Source organism: Culex pipiens, chromosome 2 (assembly GCF_016801865.2).
Source record: "Culex pipiens pallens isolate TS chromosome 2, TS_CPP_V2, whole genome shotgun sequence".
Classification (NCBI taxonomy): domain Eukaryota; kingdom Metazoa; phylum Arthropoda; class Insecta; order Diptera; family Culicidae; genus Culex; species Culex pipiens.
The window spans coordinates 28,536,879-28,563,046 of NC_068938.1; the positions used below are offsets into that span (position 1 = coordinate 28,536,879).

Below are 26,168 nucleotides of genomic sequence, written 5' to 3' on the forward strand. Positions count from 1 at the left end.
TGATTTTTTGAATCAATACTGATTTTAAAAAAATCGAAATAATAACCGCAAAAATTTTTCAACTTGATTTGTCGATGTAAAAATTGATTTGCAATCAAAAAGTACCAGAGTGAAATTTTGATAAAGTGCACCGTTTTCAAGTTATAGCCATTTTTAGGAATTTTTTTTGAAGATAGTCGCAGTTATTTTTTTTTAATTGATGCCCACCTTTGAAAAAAATCTTTATATTTTGCTGTTTTGAACTTTGCTGATACGACTCTTAGTTGCTGAGATATTGCCATGCAAAAATTAAAAAAAGGAAAATTTATGTTTTCTAAGTTTCACCCAAACAACCCAACATTTTCTAATGTCGCAGTAACAAATGGTCCAATTTTCAATGTTACAATATGAAACATTCCAGAAAAAGGTACAGATTTTTTAATTTTCATTTATCATTTTTGTATGGACAGCTGCCAAATTTGTATGGAAAATTATATGGATACCGAAGGCACCAAAAAAGTTTCAGCCGGATTAAAAAAAAACAAAAAAAATGGAATGACCGAAATCTCAGAGAATTGCTCAAATATAAAAAGCTTCTTAAAGTTTAAATTAGGTTAAAAAATGAGATTTTCTCAATGTCATCTTATAAGCTGTAGTGAAATTACAAGCTCTTTTCAATTTCAATTCGATTTTACTTTTCAATATGATTTTTGAAATTTTGATCGACAAAATTTTAGATTTTTTTCCAAAAATTAGAATTTAAAAAAAATACAATTTTAGTACCAGATGTTGGACTATTCTGGCGCAAAAGATGCATTTTTTAGTCCCGTAACACATATAAAAAATCTCTAAAATGAAGAAAAATAGATTTCAACTTTTATTGATAAAATATTTACATGTCCGCAAAATTGCATGGAAAAAAAAACTAATGATGCAAAATTGCTTCTTTTGACAAAGGACAAAATTTCATTAAAATAAAAAAAAGCGAATTTCTTTCGACCGATTTATATCTTTTTCAAAAAATTGGCAGCACTGCCAAATAGTTTTGTCATTGCCCATGGCTCAAAAATTGTCTTTTTTGATCCACTTAAAAAAATAAAAAAATAAATGTCATTTGATTAGCATTTCATTTTCAACGGACGCTTTATAAAAAAAAATCAATGTTATAAAATGAAACTTTTCTGAAATCTGATCTTCTGATCAAATTTAAAAATTTGGTTCAAAATTTGAAATAAGCAAAATCAACTATTTGTACACCTTTTCATAAGTTAGAACCGAAATTCTTAGCCTTTATTAAATATTTTTTTCGGGAGTGTTTTTCTTTTAAGAAGTATTTTTAAAATTCAAAACACGAAAAGAAATCGAAAATATATACCAAAAAGTCTTTTTGTTTGATTCGATTAATTAAAATGTGTTTTTTCACACTTTCAAAAAAAAACTCTGGAACCAGATTTCCTACTTAAAAGATATCTTTTTTTGTTCCGTCATCAGGGAGCAAACATTTCAATATTTTATATGAAGATCAAATGTAGGTCTCAGCTGCCACTTTTTTATTGGAATATAATTTGTCATTCTTTTCATGTAAGAATACAACTGAAGAAAAAAATCGTCACGCCCGACAGCGTCATCGTTTCCCTCCACGCGGTCAACCACTTGAAGTTTTGTTTGCAAACTCGTTGCGGATATATCACTAGCCGGTTGTTTTAGTCAGCATGGAGGAGGAGAAGGAGGAGGAGGAGTGTTTGCAGTCGGAAGCAGTAAAACACAATTGTTACAATGTTAGAGGTGTGCTGCAATGCATGTGATAGGCGCCCTCGTGGTGATATCTCGCCTCAACAAGCCACTTAGTTCTGCCTGCTACTACTAGGCAGTACTATGGGGGTTGCCCATGACAAATTGGCGATTGACGCCCACCCCTCCGACCATTTTTTCACCTAGTGACTGAGGTGCATGGGAAACAAACACTAAATGCCTGATTCTTATCACACCGAGTTTATTCTTTCCGTACGCATCATAGTTTTTTTTTCGAACAACGTACTTCCTCCTTTGAAGATGTCTAGTTTGTCGATTTTGCTTCCCCCAACTTGTGCCAATTACGGTTGGAAGCTTGAGTGGACATTGCGTGATTGATTGATTTTTCCTCCCCCTCCCAGTGTGACAAGTGTTTGCTTCCGAGAAGTCACCAAGTCAGGTTGGCTTTTCTATCTCTTGATCCATCTTCCGGACCGAGTGGAAGATCCATAATCGACCATCGCGTACTGCAGCACGGAGTTCCCCCTCCGGAACATGACAGCTATGATGAGTTTATGTGGTTCACCGACCTTCAACGCGTTTAGGTGATTGATGACCGCGATGCTTGTGTTGTCCCTGCGTTTGCTCGCAATTTATCCATGGCAGCGATTTGAATGTTGTCCTCAAGTACAAAATCAATGCTAATTTTTTGTTCCCTATCATCTTTCGCAGGTACCGAAGACGATCCGTTGCCCACGGAGGACGATCCGTCGGCGGACGACGGAGATGACGGCAAGGAGTTTATCACAATTAAGGTCACAAATCCGGACTCGAGCGGAGTCACCGACGGAACCGACGGTGTCAAGCGGAGCGCCTCGTCCACGGCGGTAGCACGTGCCAACAAACAGCAGCAGAACGGCGAGAAGAATGGCCCCAACACCACAACCGATGGGGACGTCGAGGAGCCGGAAGTTACGATGCACTCGATGCACGGCCATCCGCACCAGCAGCACGGCAAGGTGTTCACCTACATCAAGCTGACGGCACTGCTGGTGGTGTGGCTCGTCTTCACCGGCTTTCTCATGTCCAAGAACGAAAAGGAGCTGGAACCACGGCAGATGTCGATCCCGGAGAGTAAAGTTAGGAGTAAGTTCAGCGAGAATCCAGCTGTTGACAAATCTTCTAACCCGATTCACTTTTACTCGTTTTAGCATACATTTTGCCGGACGCACCTCCCGGGTCCAGGGTCGGGATCTACCTCAAGGGTTCCTTCCTGAACGACCAGCAGCACAATATGACGACCAACTACGTTTCGGTGAACCTGCAGCTGCTCTACACCGGCAACAGCAACAACAGCTCTGGGAACATGTCCTACGTGCAGGAGCACGACGTGAAGCACGTGGAGGTAAGGTTATTAATACCGTAAACCGGGGTGACTTTGATAGGATTTCAATTTATTTTTGGAATGTTTCCCAACTGGAAAAGTTTTTCTCAAGATTATTATTTTTAAAACATGTACTGGTGTAGGCCACACAAAGTTCATGCACTATTTCTGGAAAAAGTTATTTTTTATAATGTTCAGAAAAATAGTTACGTTAAAAATTCTCATTTCAAATTCCGGGGTGACTTTGATAGTCATAGTTTTTCTTATTAAAATCAGATTATAAGTGCTCAAACGTCATTTTTACGTTAAATGAACCATCACTAAGGTTGATGATATAATTTTCAAGAAAAAAAAACCAATGTTTATATGAAGTGAAATAAGTTTTAAGGCTTTTTAACAAAATACTTATAAATTTTAGGTAAAGTTGTTAAAAAGTCGGAATTTTGCCTGAAATTCGTTAAATCTAGTATTGTTCATAAAATTATCGATTTATATTACATTTTTAACTGAATTCGAAGCACGAATCACAAGTTTTCACATTTCATATGAAATTTGTTCAACTGAAATTGCCTTTAATTTTGGATTTTTTTTAATTATGTTTCAAAAACACATATTATTTAATATTTACAAAATTAGTTTACCTTCTCCTAGTGGAAAATTGTCCAAAGAATCCGAAAATGTATTCCATTTTCCGATTCGAAATCATGTTCATTGAGAAAATCATGACACTTTGAGTAGTTTGAAATAATGCTTTTCATCAACATTTTTTTGAAAATAGTTAACTAACTTTTTAAACCTTTCAAAATGTTATGAAAAGTTCTTCTTGATGTACTTTGAGTACTTCTCTACTCAGTATGGTTCCAAACCATTCCGTACGTATTTAACCCTCTACTGCCCAAATTTTTTTTTCGAAAATATTTATTTTTCCCGTGTTCAGGAGGTCATTTTGAGCAACTTTTGTCCTACGAAAAACTTTACTTCTCTTGTTTTATGTTTTTCTTGTTTTATTTTTAGTATTTTAATTTGCATTTATCTTGTTTAGTTTATGTTTGTTTTTGGTAGTATTTGGCCTATTCTACCATCTAATATAATTACATTTTGCCTTTCTAATTTTTTCACGTTTTTACAGTCATTTTTTCAATTTTTTACATGTTTTTCACATTTTCTGCTATAGAATGGCACCATCATCATTTAAATTGCGAAAAAATGTGTAGGGTTTTATCCCTTATCCCCGAATCCCACTTTCCCGAATCCCATATCCCCGAAAATAATTTCCCCAAAAATTCCACATCCCCGAAAATCATTTCCCCGAAAGTGCCACTTCCCCGAAAATCATTTTCCCGAAAATTCCACATCCCCGAAAATCATTTTCCCGAAAATTCCACATCCCCGAAAATCATTTTCCCGAAAATTCCATATCCCCGAATGTCATTTACCTGAATGGCCATTTTACCGAACTGCCGTTTTCCCGAATTTACATATACCCGAATGGTTACTTCACCAAAATATCATTTTTTCCGAATGATGACCTACATATAAACTAAATTGTTATTTAGGGATTTTTTTAATAAAAGTATGACGTTAATATTTAATTCTCCTACGTGTTTTGTAAGATTAAAAAAAAAACAAATTACCGTAGAAGGCCATTAATAAACCACACTTCAAGAGTGCGGGGTATTGAGATCATCCACGTTCCATAAAAAAAGATTTTTTTTGTAGCGGCCATTTTCAGCAAAGGACAATTTTCCAAAACGGTATCTACGTGGTAAGGATAGAACAGCAACGATAGCTTCATGCGACGACTCGATGCGCAGGATTCAGTTTGTTCTAGATTTTGTTTAACTGAACTAATTTGTCTTTATCAATTTTGGCTGGATGAAGGCTTTGAACAATTATTTTTTATTTTTTTACGTCCAATTCGAGTTCTGCGACCAACACTTTTAATCAAATCTAAATAGTTGATTATTGAATTACAAAAAGCATTTTTTGAATATTTCATCACCGCCATTTTAGATTTAAAATAACTAAATCACTTTAAAGTAGTTTAGGGGCTATACTTAAGCTCGACAGCTGATTTTGGTTGCCAAGGTCCCGAGTAACAATTACAAATTTTTGCGGTAGTCGGGCCTGAACGTGTGTCAAACACGTTCTGACCTGAAATCCCTTTGGCCAGTTGTCGCACTTACATCCATTTGAATATTCAAAATTCAAGTGAAGCTCGGAATTGTTTGAACGTTCAATAGAGTAATCAACGTTCGTTTGTATTGCGTGTACGTACACAAAAATTAAGTGAGGTTAAATTTTGTCTGCCAGCAAAATCAAATGGTGCACTAGTGTGCGTACGCGAAACGTCATAAAGCTCTATTGTGGACATGATACTTTATTGATCGCTACTTCCCCAAACCCGGTCAGGCGGGTATGGCCGTTGTCCAGAACCGAGCGCGGGAAAATGGCCGTTCGGGATTATGGTCATTCGGGAAAATGATTTTCAGGGATGTGGAAAATTAGGGGAAGTGGCCTTTCGGGAAAATGGTTTTTAGGGGAAGTCGCCATTCGGGGATGTAGCCGTTCGGGGAAATGGGTCGCTCGGGGAAATGATTTTCGGGTAAATGACATTTCGGGAAAGTGTCTTTTCGGAGATGTGGCATTCGGGGAAATGTCTCTTCGGGAATGTGGGTTTCGGGGAAATGTCATAGATTCAGTAAAAAACACAGCCAAAGTTGACCCCTAAAAAAATGACATTTTTAAAAACACTGGCTAAGTCACATAAAACAAGTTTAACTCCCAACCCTGAAATTTTTTAGATTGAAGCCCGTCTAGAGGCAGGGTTAGGTTGTAGAGGGTTAATTTGTATTCTTCATTTTGCGGAAAAATCTCAAACCTATCAAAGTCACCCCGGCTATCAAAGTCACCCCGTTTTACGGTATATGAGAATAGCTATCTTTAAATCATGATGTTAAGACTTCAAAAGTTATGCTAACAAAACGATTTTGACTAAAGTTCGCAGGATTGTTTTTGAAAGAAAATCCGGCATGTTTTATAATTTTAGAAAGGTATTTGAAAGACCTTTCCAACGAGTCCAACCATTGAAGATCTCACAACCCTATTTAAAGAAATGAGTGATAAAACATAACGTGTTAAACTTGTTAAAACTTTTCTGGGTTAAAATCACGTTAATCAAAATAACCAACAACATTCTAATTTAGTGACTTACTTTACCCTTTCAGGACTGAATTTTCAAAAAATATTTATATAGTTAATGATGGGAAAATGATTATTTTATCTTGCGAAAATTATAGGCTAGTTCACATTATTCTGATATTTGCGACATAACCCATAATGACCCATCAGGTCTCAAAGGGTTAAATTTCAGGTCCCTTTCACTATTTCTATATTCATGAGAATGAAAAGGTTATTTAAGACAGTAAAAATCCGAATAAATATTGGGTGCATTTGACATAGATTTTCATTACAATATTAAAAAAAAATTATTTTAGTTTATCAAACCACATTTAACTAAAAACAGTAACAAAGTTAAAAAAACTAAAATAAAAATTGAGCCTAATTTTGACGACTATGGTCAGCGTAATATTATGATTCTGTTCATTTTGTTACATTTATTGATTATTAGAAAAGAGTTTCCAGCTTGAGGTTGGCAATGGTTTTTTTGTGGTAAATATTCAAATTATTTAATACAATGTAATTTCAAATATATTTTCCCAATTTTTTGGATTGAGCGTTTTTGTAAGTATAAATAAATTACTATGGATAAAGCCTGATTTTCAGTTATCGGAAAACTAACATATCGAATAAAATCCAATCGTTGTTAGTATGGACAATATTTTATAAATTCAGGGTGACCACTAAAATTCCATTTTCAAATTCCCGACTTTTCAAACAAAAAACTTTCTATAAGAAAAGTCAATATTAACCACCGAAAAAAAATCTCTATGAATTTAAAAAAAATGCAAATGTATGTAAAGAAAACTTCAAAAATGTAATTTCATTATTATGATTCAGAGTAGAAACACAAACAATTAGTCTATGAAAAAATAATCGAAAGTTCAAAAATACTTATAACTTCCATGGTATTTTCTAAATTGACAAACGTATAGTTTTTGATATTTTTGTTTAAGACTGATTAAAACATAATTGCTGTTATTATTCATTCAAAGGATTTAAAAAACAAGTTTCGGAATTCATAAAAGAAAATGTTTTTGCCAAGTTCCCTTTTTAATTTTGTAATTTTTGATATTGGTCTGTTCTTTTTTTCAATGAAAATTCAGTTTGATATGATTTTATGTTTTCCCACTTATTTTAAGCAAAATGTTTGAAAAGACAATTTTTAAAAGAATTTTGCAATAACTCAAAATTTCTTGGATTATTTTTTTTGCAATTTCAATATTTTCTTTATGTTTTCAAAACGTAAATTTTTTTTCAATTTTGGATTTTATTCGATATTTAAGTTTTCCGAAAACTGAAAATCAAGCTTTATCTATGGTAGGTAATTTACCCATACTCACAAAAAAAAGTTCAAGGGCAACATTTGGAAAAATAACATATTTTAAAATACTTAATGAATTTAGTTAAACAATTACAAATATTTACCCAAAAAAAAACCATTGCCAAACTCAAGTTCGAATCCTGTTTCAAATATTCAATTGTGTGACAAAATGAAATAGAATCATAATTCTATTTTTATATTAGTTTTTCATTAAATTTACCTCTGGTTTTATGAACAAAAAATAATAGCGATCATTTGATTCATAAAAAATATTATGAAAATCTGTGTCAAAGACTCCAATATTCATAAAGATTTTGAAGGTCAGCTTTTCCATACTCAACAGCTTTTCCATACTCAAATATATTGAAATAGTGAAAAGAACCTTAAATTTAAAGTAAGTTACTAAAGCAGAAATGAGTGAATTCAATTTGAAAATTGTACAAAATATTACAAAATTATTCAAGAGTTAAAAAATAATTTTCAAACAAGTATGCTCAGAATTCCCGACTTTTTGACAAAAAATCATAAATTCATACAGGTTGGCAATGGTTTTTTGTGGTAAATATTCAAATTATGTAATACAATGTAATTTCAAATATATTTTCCCAATTTTTTGGATTGAGCGTTTTTGTAAGTATAAATAAATTACTGTGGATAAAGCCTGATTTTCAGCTATCGGATAAACTAACATATGGAATTAAATCCAATCGTTGTTAGTATGTTTTACGGTTCAAAAAATATTGAAATTGCAAAAAAACATAAATAATTAATTTGAAAAATAAAATAAAGCAGCTAAATACTCACAACAAGACAAATCAACATTGATTCAAAATTTCAACATCAAAATTTACACTTGGTGAAAACATATTTTTTAACGAATTTCTAGATTTTTTTTTATTTTTTCGAAAGAATAAGAACAGTAATCATGAGCATCATTCAAACGTTCATTGATTTAAAATAAAATTAAAAATCAAATTTCAAATTGAGTTATTTAAAAAAAATCAAAAACTCTACGTTTGCCAATTATAGAAATAAACTGTTAAGCTTTCGGTTATTTTTCAATAACTAATGTTTCTTATTTGAATCAAAACCCAAATGTTTTCTTAGAAATTTGTAGTAAAGTTCTGCTTTTTTTTCTAAAACTTTCAATAAATAGTTTGGATTTTTTAGATCCATTTATATTTTTCTTTTAGATTGTTGATATTCACTTTTTGTAAAGAGTTTATTTTTAAATCATTTTTTTATTTTAGATTAGAAATGGCTATAATTTGAGCTTTTAAAAAAGTCGGGATTTCGAAAATGGGATTTCAGTGGTCACCCTGTTATTTATGCGTTTATAACCAAATATAGACTTTTTAATATTTTAAATTATGGAACGACTGAAAAAACATTTTTTGAAAAAAAAAAAGTTTTCGTAAATTCATTGATATTTTGCAATTTTCGATAGTAGCATAACTGTAATGATGTATAAAGCATTTTGTGATACTTTTCGCCTATTTGTTTTAAAAATCGGGATGAAAATAGTGTAGAATTTACATGTTTTTTTCAATGAATATATCAACTTTACAATAAAAATTCCTCTCATTTTTTTTATATTTTGAAGGACAAAAACATAAAATGAAATTTGCAATGGTCTTAATATGACATAAAATATGCCATACAAATTTTATTTGGAGCCGGAATCGGGTCTAAACATGTTTAAAAAAAATAAATGAAAAGCAAATATGAAATTCAAGAAAACACAAAACAGAGATTGAAGATTGTAGATGAATAATTCACCATGACTTCCTCGTTGCAGAACGTAACGGACGCCTGGCTGGTCCCGATCCCGATGGACGTCTCCGGGCTCGACCAGCTCGACGAGATCTCCCGCAAACACACGTTCGACATCGGCACTGCGAACCACCGCAAGGTGACGGCCGGCAAGGCGGTCATCCGCGTCCGGCTCAGCTCGAACGCGGACACGGACGTGCCTGTACGGTTCACGTACGACCCGACACCGATCGACAAGGAAACGGGCGTCATGTACGCGGCGGTCGTGCTGCTCGGTCTGTACGTACTGATCATCTGGGAGATAGTAAATCGTACGTTTGCGGCGATCATCGCGTCCACGCTCGCGATCGGTGTCCTGGCGGCGATGAACGAGAGGCCCAGTATGCCGAAGTTGATCTCGTGGATTGACGTGGAGACGCTGCTGCTGCTGTTCGGAATGATGATCATGGTGGCGATCCTGTCGGAGACGGGCATCTTTGACTTTTTGGCCGTGTACGCGTACCAGGTGACGAACGGCAAGGTGTGGTCACTGATCAACTGTTTGTGTGTGTTTACGGCGGTGCTGTCGTCGTTCCTGGACAACGTCACTACGGTGCTGCTTATGACACCGGTTACTATACGACTGTGCGAGGTGATGGAGTTAAATCCGGTGCCGGTGTTGATGTCGATGGTTATCTACTCGAACGTCGGAGGCACACTGACACCGGTCGGCGATCCGCCGAATGTCATCATCGCCTCCAACAGCTACATCTCCAAGAATGTGAGTCCTCTGGTTAACCATCTGCAGAATCTTCAGAGCTAATACTTCTGTTTTTAGGGTGTCAACTTCGCGACCTTCACCCTGCACATGGCCATCCCGATCGCGATCGTCATGGTGACGACGTACTTCCAGCTGCGCATGAAGTTCAAGACGATCAACGACCTGCGGTTCACCGAGCCCCAGGACGTGCAGGAGATCCGTCACGAAATTGCCGTGTGGCAGCGTGCCGCCGCATCGCTCTCCTCCTACTCCAAGGACGAAGATCTGGTGCGCGAGACGCTGCTCAAGAAGGTGAACCGGTTGTCGCGCTCGCTCAAGAAAAAGCTGGTCAGCGGGTCCGTACCGGTCGAGAGCTACAAGGCCACGCTGGATGAGCTGAAGAGCAAGGTAGGGACTATCCGTCATTTCTATAAGACGATTCTGATCTAACCAACTCCCTCCAACAGTACCCCATCAGGAACTACGCGCTGCTGGTCAAGTCGGCCGTCACGCTCGTGTTCGTGATCACCTTCTTCTTCCTGCACTCGGCTCCGGATATACAGAAGCTGTCGCTCGGCTGGACTGCCCTGCTCGGAGCGATACTGCTGCTGATCCTAGCCGACAGGTAGGCTTACCTCGCTGATCATAACCCAAAGCTTTACTTAACGCCTTTTTTGAACAATTTGCAGGGAAGATATCGAATCGGTGATCGCCCGCGTCGAGTGGTCGACCCTGCTGTTCTTCGCTGCCTTATTCATCCTGATGGAAGCCCTCGCCGAGCTCGGCCTGATCGAGTGGATCGGAAAGCAGACCGAGAATGTTATTTTATCCGTATCGGAGGAATCTCGTTTAGCTGTTGCCATATTACTCATTCTCTGGGTAGGAGGAATCACCCTAATCCGAGAAACCTTGTACTAAATCAAGTCCTTCTAATTCTCTCCCCAGGTATCTGCATTCGCATCCGCCTTTGTTGACAATATCCCGCTGACCACGATGATGGTCAAGATCGCGATCGGTCTGGCCGAGAACGAGGCGCTCAACCTGCCGCTGAAGCCGCTGGTGTGGGCGCTCGCCCTAGGAGCTTGTTTAGGAGGTCGGTGTTAACAATTGGATTCTTGGAGTGTTTGCATCTAATTTTTATTCTCTATTTCAGGCAACGGTACACTGATTGGTGCCTCCGCCAACGTAGTCTGCGCCGGTGTTGCTGAGCAGCACGGCTATAGGTTTACCTTTATAGAATATTTCAAGTAAGTACAAAGAGTTTGATCAATGATTGATCAATTTCTTGACATTTTTTTCGCATAAACAAATGCAACATTGAGTTTCCATGATTTAGAAAAGATTTTTAAAAACTCATTTACATTCAAAATGGACACCTGGACTAAAATTTTTCACAAGCAATAATTAAAAAAAAATACTTTTTACAAAAACTATATGCTATTTCAAAATTAATTTATTGTTTGATTTGGAAAAAAAACTTATAAAAAGAATATTTAAAAACTCTAATGTACACAAAAATTTAAAAATCCAAAATTTATAAAAAAGCTGATTTTTACTAAGCATACAAGGATTCAATTAGAAACATCGGTGAATCGAATCCTTGAAAAAAATCTAATTTTTATGTTTGAAGTGAAATTTAGCGATCCCACATTAGTTGAATTTAACCTGCAGGTTGCCTAATACATAAAAAATAAAATGTTGCAGTATCCTAATGCCACCATTTTAGCATTCTGAATACACAATCATCTTACTTTTGGTTAGAGACTCAAATTTTGATGAAAACGAGAGTAAAAATTTCATGATTTTATTGTCCGAAGTAAAATTTTGACTAAGCTGCGTACAATCATGTAGATTTTTGTCAATTTAAAGAATTATTTTTTAAAATTTCGAAATTTTTACATTTTCGATTTTTTTAATTTTGAAAATTTATAAATCTTGGGAATTCTGAATCCCTTTTTTATTTCTGGTTATTTTAATTAAATGAATTTTTGGGTTATAGAATTTCAAAATCATAAAATCAAATTTGTTATGTTTTTCTATTTCTTTTTATTTAATTTTTGGAATTACATATTGATGCCGCAAGTTTTAAAATTTTAGAAATCTAGAATTTTGGATTTTTTAAGTTTTTCATGCTTAAATTCTAAATTTGAAATTTTTGAATTTTGTATGTTTTATTTTTTGTTTCATACATTTCAGAATTTTTAAATATTAGGTGAATTATATTTAATGTTTCAATTATTCTCCTAGCTTTAAATTTTAGAATTCTAAATCCTTGTTTTTATTTTTATTTGTTGAATTAATGAAATTAAAAAAAAATGCGACACTAAATTTTTGCCGTAAAATTTAAAATTCGTCTGAACAAAAAACAAATTCAGACTTTCTAATTTTAGATCGGTTACTCTGAGTTTTCAATATGATTATATGAAATACAAATTTATTTAGACGTTTCTATCCAAATTATTCAGATTTTCATCAAAAATTATTGCAAACAAGCACCGCGCAAAAAAAAACGTCAAACACTACTTTACGTTTTGTGCCTCTTCAGCCGCGTTAAGTTCGTAAAGTTCGAAAATGTTACTTTTGCGATGTTACTGAGCGCTTCGTCGCCTTCAATAAGTCAACCTGACTTTGACATTCTGCTTTTGTCACACTAACAACGTTATTTGACTCTCGTCATCAGCAATGCATTCGCGCAGAGCACGTTCCATTGTCCTTCCATCCAAACTGCGTTCACTGCGTTCAAATGATTGCTGTCACCACGCAGCACCACACAGACAAGAAAGAGAAAGAGAGAAAGAGAGAAGGACTATGTGGCTTCGAGCAGCTGCCCTGCCTGAGTGTTGAGTTCGGTTTCGTTCGTTCCACCTTATTGTGCGTGCACTGAAGGTAGCTTCGTTATGGCGATTATGACTAATTTCTTTTTATTCTCAGTACATGTTTCTTTTTTGTTGCTTTTTGTAATTGTAAGAATCTCTTTCTGGAATATCTAAAATTTAGCTTTTATTATATATTGAAATGTATGTCAATATGGAAACAAAAGGTTTTGAATAGTTTTATTAGTGATATTTTTATGTTAATTCTTATTTATATTTAGTAGACAGTAAATAACAAACATTTCTTCCCAACTTCCAGGGTCGGTTTCCCAGTGATGGTCGGCAGTATTATCGTGTCCACTGTCTATCTGATGTTCGCCCACGTGCTCTTCGCCTGGCATTGATCATGCGGTTGCTGCCCGTGCCGCTGCTAAATCGTGCGCTGCCATATTTGAAAGAAAGCAAAGAGGACAGGTCGACCCCGGACGACCCTCCACGTGTGAATGAACAAATGATGTGATATCCTTCCGAAGTCCCGATCAGAGAGCTGTAGCTGAGTAACGTAGCTTTAGAACACGCCCCTACTCTCAAAAAGCACAGAGTGGAATCATTGGTCAATTGAAGTTAAAAAAAAAATGTTAAAAGAAAGGTAATTTAAGCCCGTGTGAACCGTGTAGGTTTAAACAGCTAAGCTAAAAAGGAAAATCCTTGAATATCAGAAGCAAAAACAGGACACGGTTTTGTCTCCCAACCCAGCCAGAAACACCTTGAACACAGGACCGTAACTTCTCATCGCCAACCTTCGTCAACCTGTCCCATTCTCTGATTTTCACTGTTTTGTTGTCTTTTACTCCTTACTCATTGCATGCAGTATGTTACAAGTAATCCTTATCGTTATCGAACTTTGTTTATCTTCTGTTTTGTATTGTATATTTACAAAAATAAAATAAAAGTGTTGAAATTAGTAAAACCAAGCTGTCCGCTGTCAACGTTTTTTTTATTTAGTTAGTTCAAAATAGCTAAAAGTAAACTAGTAAGTTAGACAAAGAGAATAAAAAAAAACAAGTTGTAAGAACCATCTTATTTATAAGCAACATGCGACATTCCACAGCTTCAGTTTATAGAAAGAGAGAGTGAAACTACAAACAAACAAAAATGAGCATGTCTAAAACAATCGAACGATGTGACTAGCAAAAGAGACACGTTATAAAGATTTAGAAGAGGAATTTATTTTTTAGAATTCAAATTAATTGTTAAGCGAACCCGTTTGCAGCACACACACGTACAGAAAAGTCAGCTAAACTAGAACGAATCATCGTGCAAAACGAGGACGATAACTAAAAACTATCCAGAGAACATCACTAATACTAAAACAAAAAAGAGAAACCTAGCTGAGAGCAAACGTTAGCGTTATTTAACTATTCTTAGTCGTAGACTCTCTCTCGTGGAAAAAAAACACACACACAAAACACTCAGTTACAGGCAGTTGAGTCGACTTGTGTTGAAAAATTGTTTAGCCAAAAAATAAGTGCTCTAAATTAGGTTCGAACGCAAAATTCTCAAACTGTAGAGGAATGTTGGTTACATTTTAGAAAAAAAAATAGCTTCCGCTACGCGTACGATTACAATTTCGGTACGCCGCCTCTCCCTCTACTAATACATCTGTACGGTGCAAATTTTCGGGAGAGGATTCACTGGAAGGCGCGAGAGAGGCAGGCGGAACGCGGAGCTAAGCGAGGTGAAGAGAGAGTAAAATCGTTAGAGAGAGAAATAACACAAAATAACGAATGTTGTTGTGGTAGTTCAAAAGGTTGCTGGAGAGAACAAGCGAGAGAGCGAAGGTGATGAAATAGAGAGAATTTATATTTGAATCAATGCAAACAGAAAGATAATAAAATTGAGAAATATTCAATGATGTTTTATTTGGCCAAATATCACAAAAAACTTAATAAAAGAATCAAAACTGAAAATTAAACCTAATTTGTAATCTTAACCCTTTCCCGCCCAGAGCATAATCGAGATTTTTACGTTTTTCTACATTATTCGTAATGGGATCGACCAAATTAGATGAAATCTTATTGGTTATAAGTTAATATTCTATATAAACTAATGCAGGTTGAACCAGGTTAAAAAAACGCATGGTTCAAGAGAAATTTAATTTTGAAACCAAAAATTTGTAGTGCTCTGGAGTAACAATCGGCGTTAGAGGGTTGATAAAAACGTATTGTCCAACAGTGTTTGAATTAAATTATTTACACTTTATTCTAAATGTAATTCTAAATTTCGTATCTTGACATGGAAAATCGGGAAAACTGGCTGAGAAATAGTCCTTTGGAATTTATTTTGTAACACTAAACCTATCTGTGTTGGTTTGGAGCATTTTTTAAGTAAAAAAAATCAATCGGCTCTGGTCCAGGTCAAAGGGAGTGAGAGGAGCAAAAAAAACTAAATTTCAAGCCTGATTTTCTAATGTCAATATCTCAGCAACTAATGGTCCGATTTTCAATGTTAAAATATGAAACATTTGTGAAATTGTTCGATCTTTTCTAAAACAATATTTTCAAGTTTTTAATACCAAAACTAACATTTCAAATGGGCGTAATATTGAATTTTTGGCACTTTTAAAAATTTATCAAAATTTCGATAATATTGAAAAACCGACCATTAGTTGTTGAGATATCGACATTAGAAATAGTGGGTTGTTTGGGTGAGACTTGGAAAACATCAATTTTCCTGGCAGTATCTCAGCAACTAAGGATCGTAAAGACAAAGTTCAAAAAAAGCAAAATATAGTGAATTTTCTCAGCTATTCAAAAATATTTTTTTCAAAAGTGGGCAAACATGGGCACTAGGGTGCCCAGAATATGAGACTTTATCTCAAAACCTCGCTCCACAAGCTAAATATCGTTCCTTGAGCTATTTTAGTACTCTGAGCCAAATATGAGCAAAATCGGTCAACATCGGTCATTGATCCTCGGAAGTGAAGTTTTTATGGGAAAAATCGAAAAAAAATGTATGGAAAACACAATTTTCTTACAGTTTGGTCTGCATGGTGCGCTTCTTCGATCAAAATATTCCCAAAAGTGAGATGGAAATTTAATGCTCTACAACTTTGTAGAACATATCAAAGCTGTAAAACTTGACCCTGAAAAATTATTAGAAATTTTAAAAAAGTCATTTTTATATGAAAAACATTTTTTTCGCCAACTTTAGGCACGGGTATCAATGAGTAAATCTAAACCAATTTCGCTCAAAATTTGCACAGATGCTTAAAATAACCCACAAAACCGTTTTCTGCTTGTGGAGCAGGGGATCATTTTTTTCTGGGCACGCTAATGGGCACTAATTTAAAAAAAAATGAATAACTGCGACCAGCGATGGAATAATCATCATCAAAAGAAAATCTATGGATGCACAGAAAAAAAAATCATGGTAATATTACATCTGAGAAGAGGTACATCTTTTATGTCAGAAAAAAGGTGTAATTTTACCACTTTTCTGGTGTAATGCCACTTTTTCAGTCTAAATTGAGGTAAAATTACATCGTTTAAGAGGTAATATTCAACCTTCCAAAATTACAGCTACATTATTTTTCACTGTGTGTTCATTAAGAGAAAAAATCTAAAAAAATCATCGTCTTGATTGTTCGGCGGAACATCTTTTTCACTACTACACTTGTAACGTCACACGTCGAAAAATGACCTGTCACATTTTGTACACAGAAAAAAATAATGTAAATTTGGAAGCTGTAATTTTGGAAGGTTGAATATTATTTCTTTTATGATGTAATTTTACCTCAATTTAGATTTAAAAAGTTACATTACACCAGGAAAGTGGTGAAATTACACATTTCCAGAGGTAAAATTACACCTTTTTTCTGACATAAAAGATGTACCCCTTCCCAGATGTAATATTACCATGATTTTTTTTTCTGTGTAGATGGGCTATGTGAAATAAATATTTTTGAGTGGTGCTGACAACGAAATTCAAAAAAAAAATCATCAGTAGATTGATTTTCTTGGAGAAGTTCGGGAGCGATTTTCTTTTGCGTGATTTGCCTCCTCTCTCTTTCTCGGGTGAAGAAAGTTCGCAAGCAAAATTAATTTTTTCGCGATTATTCCATCCCTGCGACTATTTTGAAAAAAAAAGTTACCTAAAAATGGCGACAGCTTGCAAACGGTGCACTTTATCAAAATTTCACTAAAGTACTTTTCGATTTCAAATTCGACTTACCTGCATCGAAAAATGAAGTTGAAAATTTGTTGCCACCAGTATTTCGATTTTTTTCAAGAAAATCAGTATTGATTAAAAAAATCATAACTCGGTCAAAGATTTTTTGCCCATTCTGGAAATTTCAGAAAAGTTGGCATATGATGTCCCCTAAAACAAATCAAAAAATAAAAAAATAAAAAATAGTAAAAATCACCAATTTTTTTACCGTGCCATTTTTTTCAGTGTCGTCCTTATCCACACAGAAAAACATATTCCTGTAGATTTACATTATTTATCATGTACCAAAAGGTATCATGATAAATGATGGATATTTACATTAGATTCATCGGAAATTTACATGATTTTCATTGTAAATGTTAGAAATTAAAATATTGCGAAATCGTGTAATTTTCCAATGAAACTAATGGAAATTTACCAAAGCAAAACAATTTTTTTTGCTCCGCTGAATCCAAAATCTGATTCAGTTTTCAGATTCTAGATACAACGGAGCCTGTTTCAGTGGATATTAGCATAACCCTGAGGGTATCTTTCTTTCAAAGAAAGTTCTCTTATTAGAAAACGATACAAAACATTAAGATCATCGAGAGAACTTTGTTTGGCACAGACATACGTTTTGCTTACAGGTTATGTTGTGTGTGTGTGCGTGTTGATCTAATTTTCGATTCGATCGCGTACCTTCTTCGACCGGTGCTTGCGCCTTCTTCAGACTCGGATGCACTCCGCCTTTTCACTATCACTCATAGTGCCGCTACCAACATTCCACGCCGGTTCATGACCGACTTGCCTCCCGGTGATCAAGCGACCAAACCCCACAAACGTCCAATCTTCCGCCGACAGACCGCGTCCACGTGACCGCGTCTTGGAAGAGTTGCCGCTGGATTAGTGCTCTAAATCTGAGAAGGTTCCAGCGGTGCAGAAAAACGGACTCCTAAAAGCGAGAAAGTTTTTTTTGTTAGCACTGAATCACTGGACCGTATTTCTGGTGAACTTACTTTCGTCTCTAGTGCAGTGTGCTTCTTAGTCTTGTCCGCCTGTGGGCTACGGGTTTTGTTCTCGTCGAAGGTGAGCCTGACTGATCCACGTTAGAACTCACCTAGCGGTTCCGATTTTGGTGTCTTTGTGGAGTTTGCCTCCCGACCTGCGGAACGACGTGGCTAGCCTTTTGTCTTGCAGTTTTTTGACACTGCTGAGCCGAACGTTGGTATCCATTTGATATTTGGTGGTTTAGTCCCGCGCGCGATCCGGGTGACTAACCGAGAGCATCCGGACCTTTTTTTGCTGTCTCCATCCTCGTTGGAGCATTCTACGGTGAAAAAACGTTTCCATTAAAACTTGTTATAAACAAAAAGTTTAAAGTATTTTACCTTGTCCGGTTCCAGTCTGAAGTTCTCCCGATCGCCCTTGAACAGGTTCTGCTTTTGGGGCAGAGTGTCCAGCTGCCCATTTGTGCTGCACCAGCTTAGTAGACGTCGTTGTTGCCTTTGTTGTTGATCTCGGCCCGAGCAGTTCCATTGGATCGTCTTACAGCTGATTATTCTGCTTTGCCGATCTTCGTGCTATCAGTCCTCCTCGTCCGGTCCCACCCGCTGCTGCTTTCACTTATAAACCACCCGTTGAAATGCTTGCCGCACGGCCTTCTATCCCGATATCCGTAATAATCCGCGTCAATGTCCTTCATCTCAGCCCACGTCGTCTTCGGCGATGGCGGCGGTTCCTTGTCGAACAGCTCCCGCACCCAAGGCGCTGTCAGAGCACAGGGAGAAAATCCTTCGCCGCACCAAAGAACTTGCACCCGCGATTCCCTCGACGTCGAACATCTTCGGGCCATACCGCCGGTGTGGCCACCCAAGTCAGAAATAGGATTCTTCTAGTGGCGCTTCTTGCGCAGCAACTTTTAATCTCGTCGATCAAATCCCGAATCTGAAACACTCTGCGTTCTAATCTAAGCGATGTCCAGATGTGCTTGGAAATCTCCCGGATGATTTCCAACAGCCACTTCTGCTTCTTGCCCGTTCCGAACTGGTTGGCGGCACGCCACAGGACTAGCGTGGTCATTGCCTTTTCCGCGTTTCGGGTCATTTCTCCTCTAAAACCGCTACTTTTGCACTAAAACATGCAGAAAATCTAAACTTTGTTTTGATGACGGGAGACGCGAACGACATAAAAAATTAAATGTCACTTGGATGGGGCATTGGATTAGGAGGTCGAAATGACATTTTTTGCAATTCCACTGTGAAACTGTCAACTTTTCCTGTCCTTCTGGAAAACCGAAACGGCCTACTTTTCCCTACCAAAAATAACAGAATGGAAAATTAATACCTTTCAATAACAGTGCTGAAAAGTTCTACTTTTCAGCACTGAAATGGGTGCTGAAAAGTTGAACTTTTCAACACTAGTATTGAAAAGTAACATTTTTCAATATTTTTTTGTTTTGAACGATGAATTTAATCAACACATGAATGTTTGACATATAATTCCGCGTTTTTCGAAATTGCAAAAAATGTTGTAAGCAACTCGTTGCAAAACTTGATTTTTTCAGCACTCGTCGTATTTATCCAACTCGGTAAACCTCGTTGGATAAATGTACAACTCGTGCTGAAAAAATCTTCTTTTTGCAACTTGTTGCATAAACTACTATTACCGCACAATTTTGGCCGAAATGCGTTGCAACTTTATACCATTTACACTCTTCTCCAAAACTGCCCAATGATCATGGCTTATTGATATTCTTTAAAGAATTAATCACCCAAATCATTTGAACGTACAATCAACCGAGAAAAGTTAGCGTGAAATGTTGACAAAAGGACCAGCAACCTACAACTAAATGTAATGTGTTTTAGGAAGAAATTAATTAAAAACTTTTGTTCAAACTAAAAACCCGTATACCGACTGCAGTATTAGCATTATGCAAACCAGTACCGAACCGGAAAGGGTCGCGGAAGTGTCATAAGGCGGTTTGCACTGGAACTAAGGGACTTTCGATATCGATATTTAAAAAGTGATTGGATTTGTTCTTACAAAATATGAAAACAAAAGAACTCACCCGTTTTTTTTAAGTGTTACTAGACAGCGTGGCGACTAGGTTAAGGAAGTCGACATCCAGAGGATGTCGTACTTCCGGTACGAGAAATATCAAGAAGGACGGCCAAGAAACTAAATCCGCCCAACAGGAAGATCCCCCTCTTCCGGCAACGGAAAATGATCTTCGATCGGCAACCTGGGAACAAAACGCATTAAGCGACAACATTAAGCGAAAAGTGTTGGATTTCAATAATTTAAAACTACAATACTTGGCTCCCTGGCGACGAATTAAAAGAACACTTCCGTCAGTATTTGAAAAAAAAAAACAACAACAACTTCCGACGACACCTGTTTGTTTTGATTTAGATGAAGATTTTCGCAGAATGCTGACGAAGTACTGAAACTTAAGCTTCCTTTAAGCAAATAGTTGCATAAATGAAAGCACATTCAATAAAACCCATTTTAAAACGACCGCTTCCAAACAACAACACATCAGAACTGTTTTGATTCGATGAGTTGTCACTCAATGAACAGCAGCTGCAGTGGAAATGTACACATGATTCGAATTTACATAGGATAACTTTACATTATTTAAGGATTTACATGATTCAGATATGTGTATAAATGGGAAAATCAATTCCAATTACATGATATTTATCAATGTAATTATTACATGCAAATAGATTTTACATGATTGCTTATTACATCTGATTCAGCATTTTACATATGATTTTAATTTTACATTTCCCAAGTTTACATGTGAAACACTGTTTACATGACATGGAAATTCACATATTTTTTTCTGTGCATACCTACAACTTTGCCCAAGACACCAAATCGATCAAAAAATTCCTTCAAAGGATTTTTTAATTTTCATTTTTGTATGGGCAGCAGCCAAATTTGTATGAAAAAAAATGGCTTTTTTGGGCATACCGAAAGCACCAAAAAAGTTTCAGCCGGATTAATTCATTACCGTCATTTTGGTCGCCATGTTGGATTTATAAATTATAAATCAATTTAGCGCAAGTGAGGGGCCATACTTGTGCCAACCATAAAAAATAAGAAAACAAATGGGCCGACGTTTTACTTCCCCATCCGATAGAAGGGTGGAATCGAACCCGCGCCCCATAGCATCTTAGGGATCGGCAGCCGAAGCGCGAATTTTTCATCAGTTCAAGCAAAACAATGCAAAAGGACCGAAGCCGAAGTGTAAACAAAGAGTCTATCCTGCTCACGCCAGTTGATGTTTACGTTAGAAACGAGCAGGATAGACTCTTTGTTTACACTTCGGCTTCGGTCCTTTTACATTGTTTTGCTAGAGTTTTTCTCCTAAGTTTTTATGGACAATTTTTCTGAGGCCTTCGGATAATGGATTCTGGACCGTATTAGTTTTAAAACTAATTATTTCAGTTTTCTTTGAAAAAAACAAGGTACGTTTTTGATGATCTGAAAGAATGAAAATCTGATAATTTAAAAAATAATCCATAAATACTTCGTCGCTGAGATTGTGTTTTAGGCATATTGATATTAAAGATAAGTTGAAAGCATTTCAGGCAATAAACTTTAAGGAAATAAATCTTTAAAATTTCTATATAAGAAAAGTGTAAATCTGGATTTTTTTTTAAAAAAAAAGGTCTAATAAACAAAATTTTCAGTTTTAGCTTTTTGGGTGTTTTTCAACACCCCTGACTTAAGGCGGTATCAAAAACTAAATTTTCTAATTAAAAAAGTTAAACAGTAACCATTTTTTGCTGACCATCCACCCCACCGTGCAATTTCACAACACGACGCCGACGTTCACCCAACACACCGAAAGGGGAAAAGGGAGCGTCCTGCGCGGAAGTGGGTGGCGTCGTCAGGTGGTTTGTTTACAACCTACGTTTTCATACTATAGAAGTGACGATTATAGTGAACGGTGAGTAATCACCACCGGAGAATTTGTCGATGCATTTACGGATTTGAGCTTCGTCATTGCTAGTGTGTCGGTATGTCCGACAGTGACCGGCTTCCGCCGGAGATCTGGGACCGAATCTTCGATTGTCTTCCGTTCCGCGAGCAACTGGACAAGGCGGTGGTTTGTAGGGCGTGGAACTTGCGGGTCGCTCGGAGGGCTACGGTACTGATCGATGGTCCCGGTTCGCGGGAACATCTTGAGGCGCTGCAGAAATCGCAGAGGAATTACAGGAGCTTCACGATTGAGGTGCTGAAGGAAGAGCGGCACTATCAGGCGACTCGGAAGGTGCTGCATGTTTGCAGGAAGAAGTTTCGAGCGCAGCGGATCCGGTTTGGGTCGGTCACGAGTCGGTTGTTCACTCTGGTTGTTCAGAAGTACTTTGAGTGGGTTGGGACGGTTCAGGTGTTGAGTTTGCAGCTCTGTGACGATGAAGCGTTTCCGGCGGAAGCGCTGTCACGACTGGTTGACCTTCGTGAGCTTCGACTGCTGAACGTGTCTGACACTGCTGTTCCTTGGGGAGGGGTTCTTGGGCAGCTGGACAAGTTGCGGATACTGACCGTGGACGCTGCTTGGCATTACAATGATGAAGCGCTAGGAGAGCTAGTTGAAGCTATAGCTGGATGTGTGAATCTGAGAGAGCTGACGATTCGGTCGCATGATACCGTAGGGTTGGGAAAGCTAGCGGAATCGCTCAGTCTTCTGACGAAGCTAAGCTTGGTACGACTGACCGTTCGTCTGGATGAAAGCGTTCTGAACTTTCCGGCACTGAGGCAGCTCAACCTGGACATTGATTGGTACGAGTTCGACAAGCCTCACCTCGTGATCAACGCCCCTCTGCTGGAGTCACTGCGAATAGCCAAGAAAACGATTCACTTCCTTAAGTTAAGCCAGAAAACGCAGATCTCGTCGCTTGATCTGTTCGGATATAGCATTTCTTCGCCCCATCCGTGCTTCTCCACGGTGCGAGAGCTTACGCTGAGCACGTGGGAACCGGCCAACGCCGAAGCAATCCTCGATGAGATCAACTTCTTTCCAAACGTCGAGAAGCTGGCGATACGTCTGGTTTCGAAAGAGTGCGCTATCCCGGTGCCGGAAGCGGCGACCTTCAAGCACGTTAAGACACTGTATTTGAACAACTTTGTACTCTCGATAAGCTTCTTTGAAGAAATGGCACAAATTAAAATTTTAGAGGTGGGTCAGATAAACTAAACTTCATGCGAAAAATAAACTAATTTTTAACCTTCCAGAACCTCACCATCGAGGAGTGCAACTTCTTCCACAACTGCACCGGCCCACCAGCGGATCTGACCCACCTGAGGCACTTTCGCGTGAAGCGCGTCTCGATGCCGATGGCCGTGGACACGTTCCCCGTCGCGCTCGCCCCAAACCAGCCGCCGGTCGTCGTGGTAGACAAGCTGCGGACGCACCTGTGGCGCAACGATCACTTCAACGTGTTCAGCTCGAAGGAGTTCGGATCTTGAAAAGGATGTCCCAGCAAAGTTTAGCATTTTTTAATTTCTTAAAAATCTCTTGATGTAACAAATCACAAAGTTGTTTTTTCTTCCTGCACTGATTGAATAAAGCAAAGACACTCGCGCAAACATTAAATAAAATCGTAACTAGCTAAAACAGCAGCTCTTTGACGTAGTCCTCGCGACTCTTGATGATTTCCTCGCGCCACTCCGTGGTGCTGAACACGTTCCCGTCCGGAAGGGACAGGATCAACTCCGTCGCGGGGTTGGTCGTGGGAAATACGTCCACGTGCTTTGGCATTTTTACGTTTTGCATGTAAAAATGCTGCAGATTCGCCGAGAAGTAGATCACGTCCTGGGGTTTCAGCGTGAGCGTGCCGTCCTGCAGGATCAGCGTCTAGCGGAACGAGAGCTACGGTCAGTCTAAGGTATCGGAAGGGTTTTCTTTTCTGTTTTACAGCCACACTTGTCAGGTAAGTCTTTCATAGAGAGATATGGTCGAACCAATTCTGCAGCAGTTTTCCAAGGTTTAGAGTCTCTAGCCAATAAGTCAATGTCCCGCGTACTACTTACCCGTATGCTGCTGGACTTGTTGATGCCGCACAGGAACTGATAGTCCAGATCGAAGTTTCTCAAGTGGAGATAGCGCAGCTGGACGAAGCTGATCGCCATGAGGTGACCTCCAAGCCCCACCGGTTGACTCTTGTGGTGCAGCACGATCGTCAGCCGGGTGAGATTCGGAAACTGGTGAATGCACTCCGTAACCAGCAAGTCCTGCCTGTCGCACGGCACGTCCAAATACAAAACCATCAGCGAAGCGAACAACCTCGGCCGCACAAAGTTGATGTACGGCCCGTAGCTAATCATCAGCTTGACGGTGGAGTAGTCGGTCAGCTTGAAGCTGTGTAGATTGGAACCGGTTCCTTTCACCGTCTTCAAATGCGGTGCACTGAGCGTGAGTTCTTCGTGGTGTTCCACCTCCGGCTTGGTGTCGTTGATGTCCAGCACCATCAGGTTGGGAAAGAGCGTGAGTCCCGCGTCGTACGTCCACTTGACGTCAAACAGTCGTAACTGCTTGAGTTTGGGCAGCAATCGGGACAAAACGCTCAGGTTGATTCGATTCTCATTTGCTGTTTGAACGATGAGCGTTTCCAGGTTCGGAAAGTTTCCAAGGAAAGCCTGTGATGTGTCGTTCAACTTGCACCCGGAAATTTCCAACGTTTTCAGCCGTGGCATCGCAAGCCGCGCGTAATCCCACGCAAACGGATTGGTCGAGTTGTACACTCGAAAGCAGTCCAAAGACTCCAACCCATTCGGGCACATACTGCCCAGCACTTCAGGGGCAAACACCCCCAAAGACTTCAAGTTTCTCGTGTCCTCAAACACCAATGGCGAAGAACTCACCTCCGCGCACTCAACAAATGCATCCTCCAACAGCGGCGCTTTAATCCGGAACGACGGCAGCTTCTTACTGCCGCCCTCCGTGTTAAACGTCCACGAAAGCGTCCGCAACCGGGGCAGCTCCAGCACCGTCCCAACTCCGCTCGAATCGATCTGGTTCCAAACCGTAACCGACAGCTGGACCAAACTTCGCACCCAAGACGCGTGCTCGGCCACGAACAGGCCCATCGCGTACGACTGAATTCCGTCCAGGATGAGCTTCCGGAGGAAGAACCTTTGCGCGCACAGCGCGAACCGACTCTGCACGGGTTCGTAGCCCTCGCTGAACTCCACCGAGAAGCAGCAATAGCCGCGGGTCGTTCTTCGAAGGAGGCGCTCGGAAATCAGCTGATCTCCGTACGCCAGGATGAGGTAGGTTTCGCGTAAGGCCAGCTGGTTCCAGCGGCGGCTGATGCGGGTCTTTTCGAGGTGTTCTGAAAGTGTTAAAAGTGTTTTTTAACGCTACAGTAATATTTCATCAAATTTGACTTAATTAGATATTTAGGGATTATTTGAAATTAATCACTTTTGGCCACTCGAACTTTGTCAACGAGACATGTAGTAGAAAACAATGAGCCTATTTTTTGTACCTAGAATTTTTTGCCCTCGAGATTCGAAGCCATGACTTTTAGGTTGCTAGAAGCTGACTCTCTTAGATCTCTTGAGAAAAAAATAATAGAAAATTTGTATGGAATAATAACAAAACTTTTTTATAAAAACAAATTACCCTGAAATCAACGACAATGTGTCTTAAATCATCTAAGCTTAAATTAACTTTAATACGTTACCATTACTGGGCAGGAAGTCGAATATCTTCTGCAGAATTTCCGCCGGCAACGAATCGAGCGACATTGTTGTTTGTAAACACGCGACGATGAACAGTTACTGATGAACAAGCAGTGGTGCCATAATCAGCTTGGATATTCATCATTTTTGTATTTAGTAAATTGTTTTATTATGTTTGTTTTAAATCAATGTGAATTAATTATAATATTATAAAAAAAAAGTATTGCTAAAAACATTCAAAAAATCTTTTTCAAACTCTAATTATTATTCAAACGTCAAGTCTAACATCTGAAAATCTGTGGCAAATTCATCCAAAGAGATGAATCTACGTGCCATAAT

At 38.1% G+C, this 26,168-nt stretch overlaps 3 protein-coding genes and 1 pseudogene across 8 annotated transcripts in view; 2 read left to right on the forward strand and 2 right to left on the reverse strand.

The window, feature by feature from the left end:
* The window catches only part of LOC120415578 (P protein), a 143,251-nt gene extending 128,416 nt beyond the window's left edge, over positions 1-14,835 (forward strand). For all 6 annotated transcript variants that reach the window (XM_039577161.2, XM_052709099.1, XM_039577163.1 and 3 more), the window contains 9 exons: positions 2,443-2,856; positions 2,922-3,115; positions 9,397-10,131; positions 10,189-10,518; positions 10,578-10,735; positions 10,800-10,989; positions 11,056-11,203; positions 11,264-11,357; positions 13,243-14,835. In XM_039577161.2, the coding sequence (XP_039433095.1) occupies positions 2,443-2,856; positions 2,922-3,115; positions 9,397-10,131; positions 10,189-10,518; positions 10,578-10,735; positions 10,800-10,989; positions 11,056-11,203; positions 11,264-11,357; positions 13,243-13,327 (2,348 nt within the window). In that variant the 3' untranslated portion in view covers positions 13,328-14,835. The remainder of the gene's footprint in view (positions 1-2,442; positions 2,857-2,921; positions 3,116-9,396; positions 10,132-10,188; positions 10,519-10,577; positions 10,736-10,799; positions 10,990-11,055; positions 11,204-11,263; positions 11,358-13,242) is intronic.
* Positions 14,836-18,316: 3,481 nt separating this feature from the next.
* Positions 18,317-19,369, reverse strand: LOC120415519 (pre-mRNA-splicing factor ISY1 homolog; annotated as a pseudogene).
* Positions 19,370-22,000: 2,631 nt separating this feature from the next.
* LOC120415528 (uncharacterized) lies at positions 22,001-23,750 on the forward strand. Its single transcript, XM_039577085.2, has 2 exons — positions 22,001-23,322; positions 23,379-23,750. Exons 1-2 carry the CDS (start codon positions 22,165-22,167, stop codon positions 23,610-23,612), a joined length of 1,392 nt encoding a protein of 463 aa, XP_039433019.1. The 5' UTR covers positions 22,001-22,164; the 3' UTR covers positions 23,613-23,750.
* On the reverse strand, positions 23,628-25,984 carry LOC120415525 (uncharacterized). Its single transcript, XM_039577083.2, has 3 exons — positions 25,832-25,984; positions 24,177-25,477; positions 23,628-24,000 (listed from the first exon to the last, which is right to left on the reverse strand). Exons 1-3 carry the CDS (start codon positions 25,893-25,895, stop codon positions 23,755-23,757), a joined length of 1,611 nt encoding a protein of 536 aa, XP_039433017.1. The 5' UTR covers positions 25,896-25,984; the 3' UTR covers positions 23,628-23,754.
* Between the last annotated feature and the right edge of the window lie 184 nt (positions 25,985-26,168).